At 41.8% G+C, this 14992-nt stretch overlaps 1 protein-coding gene across 9 annotated transcripts in view; it reads right to left on the bottom strand.

The window, feature by feature from the left end:
* The window catches only part of TSPAN4 (tetraspanin 4), a 500953-nt gene that overhangs the window by 246486 nt on the left and 239475 nt on the right, over nt 1-14992 (bottom strand). The window contains exon 1 of one of the 9 annotated variants that reach the window (XM_083587757.1): nt 10895-11029. The exons of the other annotated variants lie outside the window; for them this stretch is intronic. Within the exon in view, the coding sequence (XP_083443883.1) occupies nt 10895-10961 (67 nt within the window). The 5' untranslated portion in view covers nt 10962-11029. Of the gene's footprint in view, nt 1-10894; nt 11030-14992 lie in introns of those variants that run through there. 9 annotated transcript variants of the gene reach the window in all.

Here is a 14992-nt window from a genome sequence, read left to right as displayed (position 1 = left end):
GCTGCTTGTGGGCTTCCCATAGGCATCCAGCTGGCCACTATGAGGAAAGAATGCTGGACTAAATATGCCAGGGCCCCTCTCGTGTTCTTACTATCAAACTGATCAAGTACTTGCATAAGAATTTGCTATGTTTTAAAATTATTTTCCTGGAAGGGATTGGGGAGGGAGCATTTGAAGTTAAAAGTGAACCTGTTCCTTTGGAGGTGCCCCAGTTAATAAGAAGATCTCCGATGGAGCTGACCAAGCATCCACTGAGTTCAGCAGTCTGTTTCCAGCAGTAGTCAGCCAGATGCCCCCAGGAAGCCTGCTACAAGGGCACAAGGACAGCAACACTCCCTTGAAGTTGGTTTATAGCATCTGGTATTCAGAGGCCAAACATGGAGCTAACCAGTCACTGGCTTCCCCATCCTTCCGGGAATGCTCCATGCTGCCCTAGAGAAGTGGCAGGTACAAATGCTCCCCCCGTCCTTTAGCTAAGATATAACAGAATTCAGAGGTCTGAGTTTAATGGACCACATTCTTTTTCAGGGGCCAGTTTCAGACTTACGTGATGTCATGGAACTGGTTGGACGCAGAGGAATAGTGGGAGGAAGCGGCTGGGGAACCACCAAGGGAAGAAGGCTCAGAGTCTGGGGAGCAGTGATGGGACAACGATGGGTGGTTAGAGGAAGAAGACTGGGAAGAGGAGATGGCAGAAGTTGAAGGGGTGGCAGGGCTTAGTGAGCTAGGAGAGCCTGTGGCAGACAGAAGTCAAGAATCGGGGGCAGAAGATGAAGCAGGCAAGTGGGAGAAGTGAGGTCAAGAGGCAGAGATGAGTCAGGCTGGTGAAGAGTCACGGATGTCTCTCCCTTCTGCTGTGACAAGCTCCCCTCCTCCTGTCTTCCAGAACCAGTGGCGTGGCAACAGGCTGCACACAGTCTCTGACTGCTTGAAAACAGCCCCAGAAAAGAGGGGACTTTAGGTGGCTATGGGGAGGTGGGGACTTTCAGTCTCGGCAACTGATTTCACAGAGCAAGACCACCGGAAATGAGCTGCTGCACTCATTAGGCCTGACACTCAACTCCAACTTTGAATTGTGTGATTACTGACCAGCAAGCTCTGTGACACATGCCAGCCATTTATGTTTCTGCTGTGCAAAAGAAACAACTACCCGCATTCCCTGTTATTCAGACTGATATGGGGTGAAATAAACCACACCTGCCATATACTAATTATAAAGACACCTTTTCCAGCCCTCTTCTACACTGGATACATGAGAATTCCCATTCTCAAGCATGAGAATTCCAGCCTGTAGATGTCAAAATGATGAATTTCACTCCCAAGCTAAAGGGAATCTCAAAAACAGAACTCATGGTATTTGATCTTTGCTTGTGATCAATGAAACTCAATTCATATGAAACTCAATGTGATCAATGAAACGCAATTCATAGTTGGCTAGCAGAAGTGAAACCATGCCTACACCTCCAGAGAAGAGATGCCTCAGGACTCAAGTGGTTTGTCATCTCAGCAGGTACCAGGCCTGATAAATTTTATAGCAGGTAGCCATATTAGTCTGTTGTAGCAAAAACAGAGTGTCTTGTGGCATTATAAAAGACTGACACATTTATTAAGGCATAAGCTTTTGGGGACCAGAACCCCCAGTTCATCAGAGGGATGGCAAAGGAAAAGAAACTCAAACTCAACAGCTTTTCTGACAACTGTGTAAAGCCACTTATCCTTTCAAAAACAGGGGGGAATATGTTGACTTCTCACCTACTACATATTTAATTTTATTCTGAAATGTTTGGCAGATTGTCCCCCATTCAAAAGTGAACTTGTGCCCCTGTCTTTCTGAGACAAGTCATCTCACATTCAATCTGCACTGTCAGTTGCAGGGAAGACACCTTTCTATTCATATTTATTCCTTGCCAAGCAGAGTTGAAAGGTTCATCTTCCCCTTTCTTGTCAGGACATTCTCCCATCTTCCAAACCTCCAACATGTACACACACACACATACACACACACACCCCACAGACTCCATCTCCCCCATTCAAACTCACTTATGGCAACAATACAACAAGATGTCCTCTGTATTCCTCAGAAATCACACCAGCGTTATTCAGCTGCCTGGAAGCAGCACCTGCTGCTAAGGCTACAGATGTACAAGGTGAACTAAAAGGCATCTGTCTACAAAACAGACGGTGTGACCACAGACATACAGTATAACAAGTCTTCAGCATTTCTCTTCCCATCTGTCACACTATTTTCGGTTTGAGTTTCACGATTTCAACTACCCTAATGAAACAACCCCACAGCAATATTTTATCAGCAATAAAACAAAGGGGAGGGAGAGAAAAGGGTGTGCCCATTTAGTTAACATAAAAGTTAGCTAAAGCTATTACTTTTTTATGGAGGTTTACTACACTGGAAACAATATATTTAAGGGAGGAGATATTAAGATGGAATGACTCCATATCTCCCTCCCTCTCTACAAAAAGTTCATAAAGGAGAAAATTTCTCGGTGGAATAGTAGGCAAAAGGCTATTCCATTATTCTAGGTTAGAGAAAACGCCATTGACAGGTCTATAAACAGGAACATAAGCAAACTATTACAAAAAGCAAGCATTCAGTGCTTAATTCATTCCCAGGATTTGGAATCCAAGCTGTAGAACTGCAGGCTTCACTCAGATGCACACACTATGTGGCATTATCCATTGCATATTCCCTCACATGTATGGGCTAAAAACTTATTTTTTAAAACAATGGCTGAGATTTTCAGGGAGCTACATACCATGCACAATGCCACATCCTGTGCTTTCTCTGTGCTCCTGCCAAAACTGTGACTTGTTCTGAAGAAGTGTGCATGCACACGAAAGCTCATACCAAGAACTAACTTAGTTGGTCTTTAAGGTGCTACTGGCAGGAAAAATTTTTTTTTGTTATGTCAGCAATAGTTCTAGTCCCACCAGCAGGAAAGCTCAGAGGAAACAAGAATGACCTAGCATGCTGGGCCTAATGAAATGGCCCTAGGACAAGAGTGTTTCCACACTCCAGAACAAAACACCCACAATGATAGACCTGCAGTTCCTCCAGATAGGCAGCTCTCTGGTTCAGGGTGGAAGAGAAGCCTTCCCTCCTCCAGCTAAACATTTCACAGGAAAGAAGTCCGTTTGGATTGCATACCACAGTCATCCAGGCCTGGCTGAGCACATCTACACCTGTGAAAAGCAAGTACATTATTTATTACTATGAGAATGAAAACATAAAAATGGGGAAATGTGTGAAGGTTCTCTCTTCCTGAAAGTGCTAATAGCCCAGGCAGCATCCTATGGAATGTTTTTGTTTTTCTTTGGGAAAAGGCATTTTAAGTTACTTCTTAACAGCCCCTGGGGAGAAAAATGTACAGCTGACATATTGTGCTTTGACACTAGAGTGGTACTTCACAATACAGTATTATGGTGTTCATGTACTATAAAAGCAGTAGGTGGGGCCAGAATATTATTGTGATCTATCTACCTACCCTGCCAACACACACACTTTCCCACACACAGGGTCAAGAGGAATCTGGAAAAGGAGGGGAAAGGGTTTGGGAGAGATGCGGCTACTTCTGCCCCCATCTCACCTTGGATCACAAACTGCAGGACTTGGTGTTTCATTTCCTTGCTTTGTAGCATCTCTTTACGAGACAATTTGTTTTAGTACCTGCCATCTGTATTTATGGCATGAGAATTTCCAAGCAAATACTTTATGTGGCCTTATATAATTGAAGCTAAAATGATTACCAAGCATCTCTGTCAGATAGATTCCTGAGTGAACTTTTCTCAAAATGGCATTAACTTTCAGTTCTGCTTACAACTTTAGAAACGCAATAGACTTTTGTCACAATTCTCGCCCTCATAACTCACTCTCAATGAAAGGTCATCTTCTACACTTAATATTCCATTAACTCACCATCCAGCGGATAAAGCTACCCATGATGAGAACGAACATTTTACTGCTTTCAAAAAACTACCCATTGCCAGAATAAGACTCTTCAGCTATTAGCTATGCCACAGCCTCATAGACAGAAAATGCGAGGAGCGCGCACATCTCATGTGATGGATTTCTTAGCTCATGATCCATAACAGAGTCTTACACTCTGTGGTGGAAATGCTAGCTAGAAATAGTTGAAAGAGGAGAGCACATGCCCTGCTAGTGCACTGGAGATGCTAGTTAGGATGGGAGATTGCTAGATGCTGCAGACTGACATGTACTAAAACAAAATGAGTCAGCACCCAAGCTTACCAATGCTCTCACTGTTCAGCACCTCCGCTGCCAGCAGTGACTTGCATTCACACCAATCATGAGAAAAGAACTGCCCTGCAATGCATGTATGAACCAATGGTACCAACAGCTGTTGTTTCTGCAGCCTGCAAGGGTCTCATGAACTGATTGCACTCATTCCCTTGCACATTGTTTCTAGAATTCTGCAGGTCCCAGAAGCGGTATCACTCTGCATATTTAGGAATACTAAGGGGCAATAAATAAATAAATAAATAAAGCCTCCAAACTTGAGCTGCACGCAATGGAAATATTTTGCCACCTGCTTAATCCTGAACCAAACTGATATTCTCCATGCACAAACGCCACCAGACATAATGCAAACTTGTGGCTTGGTGCTACATACATTAACCATGAAGAACCCTCGGGCTTGTGTGGCTCACTTCTCCCCATCCCTCCTAAAAATGCTGATATCATATAAGGTTCCTTCTCATTCACAGAATCATTCATTATTGTTCATGAAAGAAGACTATTTGTGTAAGCTCTTAAACAATTATACACCTTTATGGCCTTCATATAATAAAACATGAAAAACCAATATAAACAATGTTCAGGAGGCGAATGTCATTGCTGACACAGCCAACATGGCACCACCCCAAACCAAGGGGAGGTATTGGCAAACTAGAAGAAAGCTCCAAAGCACAAAACAGATTTGGGGGGAAATCCTGGGGGGCCGGGGCAAGCAGGTCCATCTGTGAGACAAAAGGAGGCCTTATAAGCATGTGTGCGTCCTTGTTTTGGAGAGTATGGCATTATGAGATAGTGTTAGCAACAAGAACATGGGTCAGGCCAATGGCCCATCTAGTCCAGTATTCTGTTCTCACAGTGGCCGACCAGTTGCCTATGGGAAACCTCAAAGCAGAACATGAACACAACAGAACTCTGGCCACCTGTGATTCCCAGCAACTGGCATAATGCCTGTGACAGTGGATGTAGAACCATTTCTCATCTTGAGAAATATTCAGCAGTTCAGCCAAGGAATGCCCCCCCCCACTCCATAAATATCATCGACCTACCTCATAGGGTTATTTCAGACAAGATAAGAACTTGGAAGCACGTTCCATGTTATCTGAAATGGCTCCTAGGAGGCTAAATCAATGTTGGCAAAGTACATGCGGTTGCAAGGATAAAGCAAAAGAAGTGCTGAGGAGCTGCAGCTTCTTATTAAAGCAAACATTAAAGATAAGTATGCTAATTTAGATAAAACAAAACATTTTCCCAAATAAACTTTGGGATTAATCCAAAGTGACCCTTAACCCGAGTGAAACTACTTAAGCAACTTGCCTGGAGTTTCTGCCATTCCTTGTTCTATGTGTGCCAAAAACAAACACAACTCAATACACACCAAGCCTTAGAATGCTCTTGGCTTCCTGTTAGGCACCTCAGGACATTTCTACACACACACACACACACTGGTTCCAAAGGACAATGAAGCCAAGAACTAGAGCTATGCAAAAATTTATCCCACATTATTTTTCATCAATTCTCCATTCAATAATGAGAAAAGAAATGCTTGTGCTTGGAAACTATCCAAGGAGAGAGAAATTTGCAGTGGAGTGAGGAGTTTGCACACACCTTCCTTTCAAGGCAGCCAAGGAGCACTTTCTTTCATTCTACAAATCTTTTCTCTGCTGGTCTGCAACCAGCAGCCTTCCTGGGCACTTGCCTTTCCAGGAAACCCTGGGACATTTTCAGCTGGGATTTCCTGTAAGCACAGGAAGGCTGCCAAGGGTTTGCTGTGTTTTTTGTTTTTTTAAAAAAGTGAAGTCTTTTTACCTTTAAGGAAAGCAGTGTGGGAAAATAGAGAGGGGCATTAAGGTAAAACGAAGGAGTTTGCTTAAAAACAGAATGTGGCAGACAAATAGAAGTCTCTTGCACAAGGAAATTTTTTTTTTTTTTATAAACTGGACAGCATTAGGTGCTTTTGTGAAAAAAGCAACTCCTTGAAGCAACAAGGTTGTTGTTGTTGGGGCAAAGAGATTCCTGCATCTCAGGGAGTTGGACTGGATGACCCTCCCTTCCAGCTCTATGATTCTACGATTCCTTTTTTTTTCTTTTTGCATTAGTGCCATGGCAGGCAGACCAGGGAGAAGCAGGCACTCGACCATGATTGAACATAAAGACCCACTCCCATTTACAAAATAGGGGAGAGGCAAGCAGGCAGAGGTTTTCAAGGCAGCTCTTTTCTGAAAGACCTAACCGCATTCTCATTCTGTCCTGTTTCTGCTACTCAGAGGGCCATCTTCTCAAGTTGATTGAGGGGGCCCGACACAATGTCCTGACGTCACACACACAACATCACGAAAAGCCTGGTCCCCTCAAAAAGCATTGAGGGGGTGAAACTGTCACGGCCCCAGTAGCTGTCGCATATACCACTACTAGTTAAATATTGGGGGGTGTTCACTGGGGAAATGGTACAGAGTTAATCCTTCTCCCCCTGCTATCTGAATCAAGGGCGGGTGGACTGCAGCTGCTTTTTGAAAGAAATTCAGGAATTTATACATGCCTGTTGTTCGTGTGCAGTTGGGCCCTAAGTAATGGGAAATTTATAAGGCATCCTTTGCAAGCATGGGAATAGCCAAGGGGGAGGGGGTCAGCTGCCCCCCAATAAAGTAAATCAATAAATATACTTAACAAACTGAGGTTCTGCCCCCCAACATAAAGCCTGGTTGACCCTAGTTTGCTTCACATTTGTCAATTTGATATTAATCTTGTATCATTTTAATATAATTACTAAATCTTGCTTATTCACAATATTCCAAACGGGTTTGTTCATGAAGCACTGCAATGACAAATATTCAGTATGCTATCCCCTACTATAAGATTTGCTGCTAATCTGTCATATTTATCCAGAGCAAAATCTTTAAAACAACCTCATAAGGTGCTTAGCAGGTTCTCGAGTTTTGTCTAATTGCAGTATTTGTCTAATTGCCTGGATGATTACTTCCTTCCAAGATTTCTCAGCTGAACAAGCCCACCACATGTGGAGATAATGCCCTTCTTGTTTACAACTACTCCAACAATTTGAGAATGTAGCAGTAACATACATTCTAAAGATTTTCCTAAGATTTAAGTTTCTACTTATTGGCCATAATGCAATGCAGAATTAAATGTGCTTAAGCCCACTTCTTTCAATGTCTTATGTACACACAAGTTCTTTGGCAGTTGGAAACACTAACTATTACTAATAATGAATACTAACTACTAACAGACTTACATAAAGGATATGCTTTGTCACAGCCTGAAAAATCTTGCTGCTCACACCTAGCAAGCTTCTCACAGGAGTACAGGTCATAAGGACAAAAGACAAGCTGAATACAATTCCTGACTTGGCCTCTGTCACTAAACTTAGTTGTTTTGCTTAGAACTTGACCCTACAAAAGTGCAATGTTGCCTTGATCGTGCCAAGCTCTTAAATAGCTACTTCACTCTGGGCATAACAAAGCGGAATGGCTATGAAACTACTCATGTGCTTAAAGATAAGCTTGTGTCCAGTCCTTTGCAGAAATGTCAGTAGACGGCAGTATTCAAAAGACAACTGGAGAGACGATAAAAAGTACCAGGGTCTTACAAGTGAGGTGTGTGACATATAGCATCAGAGCAAGTTTCCCATAGATACTAACAGTACAGTAAACTATCAGCAAATGCCACAAATACCCTTTGCATTTTGGATATTAATAGGAAAATTATGGGACAGGTGAAACACCCACACCGCAACTGCTGGAGATTTGCCTGTCATGCAATACAGTATTTTAAGACTGGGTGAAATTCTTTGATAGTACAACAGGGTATCTCACAGGGAACAGGAAAAAACACACACAAATAATGAGAATCCACACCCTTCTGCAGAAATGCTGTGTGGAAGATTCTTAACCTTATAATTGCAATGCTCTGTAAGATTCCTGTTCCTAAATGAAGAAAGCTATGGAAATATCATGTGTCAGAGGGATTTTGCCAACACAAAAGGTTGCCATGACTGTGCTCTCTTCAGATGATCAATAAAATACAAATACACAAACCAAGCTCTCAAATCTCCTAAACTGTCATGCTCTATATCTGCCACTAGTAAGTCAGAGCCATCTTTAGGGCAAGTGGTCACAGTCTTTCATAATCCTGGTTGGCTCAATGCTACATAAAATTATCCTTGTTGCTAGTGGGGAATATCTACATGTTTGTTTGTTTTGAGAATGGAATATGCCCATGCATTGCACATGACCCCTTTTTAATTGCAGAATGAATGCTGGTTCCCTGTATGTCTACAAGGCACAGAGGAATGACAGTAGAGCCAGGGTAGATAAAACACTGTCTGGAAAGCCCAAGTATAATGGCTCTACTTGCACAGAAAACTAAGCCAAATTATGGCTTAGCATGAATAAGCAAGCATGCTAGCACCAATTTAGAAAATGGTGGCCACTGTATTCCTTTCCTGGTCCTGCTGCTGCCATGCTACAGAGAACTAAGTCATGGTCTGGCTTAGTGTTACATGTGAACGAGAGCTTGTGGTTTGTCTCCCGCAAAGATAACATGAGTATCAACCACAAGCAAATCTTGTTTAGTCAATGACCACTTAACCTTTCTGTGGGGAAGCAGTTATGGCCTGGTGCAGATGCTGAGGAAGTGGGGTGGGGTGGGGTTGACCCACGCGGCCAGCCATTGATGCCCAATGCCTATGCCAAAGCCCAATGCCTATACATACACAATGCCTATGCCAAAGCTTACTTACCGTACATCAATAATCAATAAAGTTGTGGCTGTTTTCAACTCCAAAATGCTATCATATCATTCACGCTGGTGTTACACATCCAGAATCCTTAGCCCTCCCAGTAAACCCTAGCCCGATGTGCTGTGGTCCACAAGCCACAAGCCCACAGTTGCACATAATGCTAAGTCAAACCATGCCTTAGCTCACACTATAGCATGCCATAGTTTGGCTCAGTGCTTTTTTTCTAAAAAAAAAAAAAGTTTAAAGGGGCTGCACAAGTAAGGCAGGTCCATCCCAAAGGTTTAGCGAAGCTGTGGGTACGCTCATTTTGACTCAAGAAAATCACCATTTTATAGTTCAAATCCAGAAAAATAAATACAGTAAATGGAGAAAAGTACAAAGATTCACAAAATGTTTAGGGGTGTGCATACCCCTGTTTCCCCCCAGGAAAAAAGCACTGGTTTGGCTTAGTATTGCATACAAACCAGACCAATGTCAGTACAGTGTATGGGAGACTTAAAAGGACGTTAATCATCTGGTGCAAACTGGTTGCTTGATCTCAGGGGACAGAGGCCACCTGAAAAATACCAACTGTGTGTTGATGATGGGGTCATACTACCAGTATTGTAGGGCATATAACTACAGACTCATAAGAAGGTAAGTACTGCCAAGTTGGTGGAGGGACATGATCCTTCTACATGAAGTTTATCTCCCAGGGAGGCTCACCTGGTGCCATCATTACATATCTTTAGGCACCAGGTGAAAACGTTTCTCTTCAACCAGGTGTTCAGTTGATTAAACATTCTATGGCCTTTTAAATGTGTTTGTTGGAGGGGGCTAACTGGTTTGTTTTTGTTTTATTATGTATTTTGTGTGCTTATTTTGTATTTTTATGCCGTGAACTGCCCTGTGATCTTTGGATGTAATATGAACTATGCTTTGAGTTATACCTGATCTTATTAAATCAAAAATACTTGATGATGATGATGATGATGATGATGATAAGCCATATGAACGTTCTTCCTTTTTAACATTTTACCAATTTTATTTATTTATATTAAATATAATAAATAACAATGAATTTATCAGAATTTGTATAGTGCTAACCTGTAAACAATTCTAAACTGTTTACATACACATATTAACATTATTGATAGAAGTCAGAAATTAAAAAACAGTTGGCCTAATTCCTCCCATCTAAATAAAATCAGCAGTTAAATAAATATACATTATACAAATAAAATTACATCCTTATGCCTTACCAACTCCTTTCCAGCAACTCCCTAAAACTGAACGCCAGATAAGAAGTCCGATCAGCACTACAACCTAAATTGGTGTTGATCTCCATAATCCATAATGCAACTTCCTAGCTATTTATTTCTGACCTCATTCATGTGTATTATCATTCACATAATTTAGGCTCTAATTCACAACCAGACACACCACACTCTACTAATGCATACTGAAAACTGAACTATCCATCTCTAGCAACTTCTCTTGCTGAAAACTGCCTTGGAAGTAGTGCTAATTTTATCAGGCTTCTGGCCAGATGAGAGCGGCTTGGAATCTCTATAAATTCCAGTAGCTAGATTCCCCCCCCCAAACAATTGGCGGCTGGAAACTTTCCCTAAGAACTAGGAACATAGGTGAACTCAAATTCAAGCACAGCAAGTGGCCAGAATGTGTATATCTAAAACTTTAGCCAACACATAGGACTTTAAAAGCTCTGTCAGCTTTAACGTGCAATGAAAGAGCCCTTAAAAAGTTGAATTTGGTTGAGGGTGAGGAAATTAAACATTTTGCACAGTTCAGACCATGTCATCATTGTATTTACAGCATTATGGTGCTAGAGAGAGCCACCAGAACCCAAGACAACACTACATACACTGTACCTGGTTGGGGCTGTACAAGTAAGACAGGTCCATCCCAAAGAATTAGCGAAGCTGTGGGTACGCTCATCTCGGCTTGCTGCTTGTTCCCCTCCTGCCTTACATACCACAGCTCCCTTGCTCAGCCTTGCAGTGTCTGAGTGGAGTCCTGATTCATGATTTCAGGCTCCAGCAGGAATGTAGCAATTGAAAACTCGGAACTATTTTTACCCTTGACCAGCCGCAGCCTCTCTGTTCTATAAAGACTTCTAAAGAAAAAACCATTCCCAGCTAGTTCAGGATGTGCTTTAGGGATCTATGGTTCTCTGGCATTTGCTGTAGCTTTTTAAACTGCACAGTTGCTAACCGGAAAAAGTGAGCTTATACTCTGCTATTATTGACAACAATCAAAAAGTCAGGCTATTGATCCATGGTATGTGTGTGTGTGTGTGTATAATTTATTTCTTACTTTTCACTGTAAACATTTTAGGGACAGCTCCTCCAAAACAAGGAGCTTAATTTCATATGCACACAATATTTCTTTTAAGAATTTGATTTTATCCCCCAACTGATATAAAAAAGAAAAAGGAAGAAGTGGAGGAGGAAAGAAATCTCTTTGCAGACATGAAAATTATGAAATATTAGGTTGCAAGAAACAGGGGTAAAGGAACCTTAAGTCTGCAAACCATGGCGCAGTTCAATTGTAGACCTCATTCTAATAAGCCAGGTCTTTTTTGCACTGAGAATGACCCTTGTGCCCATCCAAATACTATTTATGGAAGGACAAACTGGGCACTTTCCCAGGAGAAAGCATCCCACCCCCCACCCCCAAAGCTCAGTCCAGCAGCAGGAAGGAACACTATGGAAACTTATGTGCAGCCTGCACCACCATACAGCTCATTCACATTAAATCACAATTTGCTTCAATGTGATGTGTAAATTGGGCTACTATATTATGACATGTGAAAAAAGGAAGGAGGAAAGGGAACGCATGGGCACAATGTTCCTTCATGATTTAATAAACCATAATCTATTAAACCCAGATCATTGTGCCTGAAGTGGACTGTTCTGTTTGGGATACCTGATTCTCATGCACCTCATTCATCATAAACAGGTTGGTGGACTCGAAGAAACAGACCAAAAACAGTGGACCCTCTGGATACGAATTTAATTCGTTCCAGGGGTCTGTAAGTACCCTGAAAAATCCGCAAATAGAGGCGTCACTTCTGCGCACACGCGTGGTGCAATAGAGCGCTTCTGCACATGCGTGCACAGCGAAACCCGGAAGAATACACTTCCGGGTTTGCCGCGTTCGCAACCCGAAAGCTACATTATCTGAAGGTAACGTAACCCGAGGGTCCACTGTACACAAGCTCCAGAATGTCCTAATAACAGGAAACGTCACAATAAACATGAATCATGCTTTGGTGATGGATAAAAATAAAAAGGACAATCACATGGTGGAATAGCAATCCAGCGGAGGCAGCAACACCTGCCCAGAGGACTCCCAGGGAGAGGAAAGGAGACTGAGGGAACACTCCCCAAGGGAGGGTGTTCAAAAAAGGGTGAGAGGCTAACAGCTCTGCAGGCAAGGGGTGCCATAGCTGGGCTCCTGAGCCCCACAGGGGTGCCGCAGAAATAATGTAGTTGATCAAGGGAGACATGGACTCAAAAAGGTTGAAAACCTCTGTTCTAACCAATCAAGGGAGATCTTCCACTATTAGGAGACAAGACACCTTAGCCAATCATCCAGGGCCATTAGCATAACAGATGAATATTCAGAAGCTTTCTGTGTATAATACCAAGTAACATAACATGAATAACTGTAGATAATACCATATCTACTGAATAGGAAGCTGCAATCCCTCAAATAAGACACACCCACAAAATGCAGAAGGGATGAAACAAAACTATCTCCCCAGAAAGCACTGTAGCTCCTAAAAGGCCAATATAATGAATTCTTATCAGCAGATACACACATTCTATGCAGCAGATTCGGTTACAATCCTAAAGTCACAACAGAAGCCCATGATTTCTGCTGCACAGAGGAATTGAACTTGACAGCAGTAGCATGAAAAACAACTGCTGAGTTCTACAGAATGCCATAGACCTGGGGCTGCTTCAAAGACTATTTTCCTCCATGGGTGTATATTAAGTTATGTTTGATGCTAAATACTTAGAGAAATGATAAATACTCATGGGATCTTGGTATGAACAAGTCCATTAAACATCTGTTGAATCCAAGCTCTAAACTGCACTCCTCTGTGAATGTCTTCAGTTATTAAAACAAAATGGTGCCAACTACATTTCTATTGTTTCATAAGCACTTCTATTTCTGTTATAATCAAACAATTTCTAATATATCACTGTCTTAATAAAAAGAAAAGGGGCAGAACTGAAGCAACAGCAGACACTAAGTTTAAAAAACAACAAGTTCCTCAATAAGCAAGTCTATTTTTCTTACCATCACTTCTTGTTTCTGAAATGAGGAGCTCATTTATATTTTGGTGATGCATGTGTAGGAAACTAAATGTGCATAATCTTTTATCCATGAAGCATGCCCCCTAAACTCACATTCTATCTCAATCACTAGAATAGTAGTAGTAGTAGTAGTAGTAGTAGTAGTAGTAGTAGTAGTAAAATAAATAAAATAAAATAAAATAAAATAAAATAAAATAAAAAAATTAAAAAAAATAATTTGTTTGTACCCCACCCATCTGACCAGGTTGCCCCAGAGTCACTCTGGGCAGCTTCAACAGCCAAATCAAGTCTGAGAACAGAATAGGAAGTGTCCATTCCCTAGGTTCCAGTATTCCAGGTGAGATAAGGATTTTGGACTTGGCCAAATCCAGACACCACCACCCCCGCCCCCCGCAATGATAAGAGAAGCAACAAGGGAATACACAGTAAGCTGGAACAGCCAATGTATAGCTAATGTATGGCAATATTGAACCAATCACATTATGACTAATGAGGGGTAAGGATGGAGTTATTGGGAAAGTGGCTGCCAGTGCTACAATATCGGCAGTGTTATTTTCAGTGGGTTTTTGTCTGCTCCTGCAATCACATGAACTGCAGCGTTGCAGCGTGCAACACTGACTCCTGATATTTTACCTTTAAATAGGCATTATATAATAAAAGGCTAACTGAGGCTGTACTCCCTAAGCATGCTTATTAGGAAGCAAGCCACATTAAATTTATTTTTAAGTAAGGATGTTTAGGTTAGTGCTGTTAAGAATATTTAACCATAGCTATCCTTGCTCCCTCAGGAGTATATGCAAAGGGGATGGGGGAGCAAACAGAGCAGATTCCAAAGCAGCAAGTTCATTCCACGTCCTCCAGTTAATTGTTTTCTAATCTCCTTTTGCACACACATCCCAATGCAAACAGAGAGCTCCTCACATAAGGTACCTGTTCTTCATTTTCTCATAGGAAGGCAGCCTCAGACCCCGTGCTCCCGACCCACCGGCCCAATTCCCTAGTGCTCAAGGATTAAGTGCAGTTTTACAATATTTGCAACCATATTCTTGGTTTGAAAACACCTTATTTGTTGAACAAAGAATAGCAGGTGCAAATCCTGGACAAAATTATCTCCAAATATCATCCAAATATATCCTCTAAGGTACTGAATGCTGTATCCCCAACGAAGCAGAAATTAGAATCCATGTCCAATATGTGTTTTTGCTGCACGAATAAAAACAAGGATAAGCAAAACCTCAGTTTGTACCTGCAACTTCAAAGTCCATTTCCCAGTGGGAATTTATTCTATTGATCACAGCAGCCCTTGTCCTTGCTGTAACCTGTTGTTTCCATCATTCCCAGCAAATTACCAATGGCTACGGATATCTGACAGACACACAGAAACAGAAATTGCAAATGTTCACAACAACTCCAAACAGCCCTGCATGATTGAAGATTACAACTCATGGTGTGTGTGTGTGTGTGTGTGTGTGTGTGTGTGTGTGTGTTTTCAATCCGCAACGTATTTCCTGCTATTGAACATCTGAGCTGGCAGTGTCCCAAGTAATTTTGTTTCAGAAGTAAACATTCAATAACACTAAATGCCAGAAAGCGAGCACCAAACATTCAGTATAAAAACCTCATCTTGGGAAATTCAAAATG

Source organism: Podarcis filfolensis (assembly GCF_964270895.1).
Source record: "Podarcis filfolensis genome assembly, chromosome: 1".
NCBI classification, from domain to species: Eukaryota; Metazoa; Chordata; class Lepidosauria; order Squamata; family Lacertidae; genus Podarcis; species Podarcis filfolensis.
Note: the sequence above shows the minus strand (reverse complement) of the source record. Positions and strands in the feature narration are given on the sequence as shown.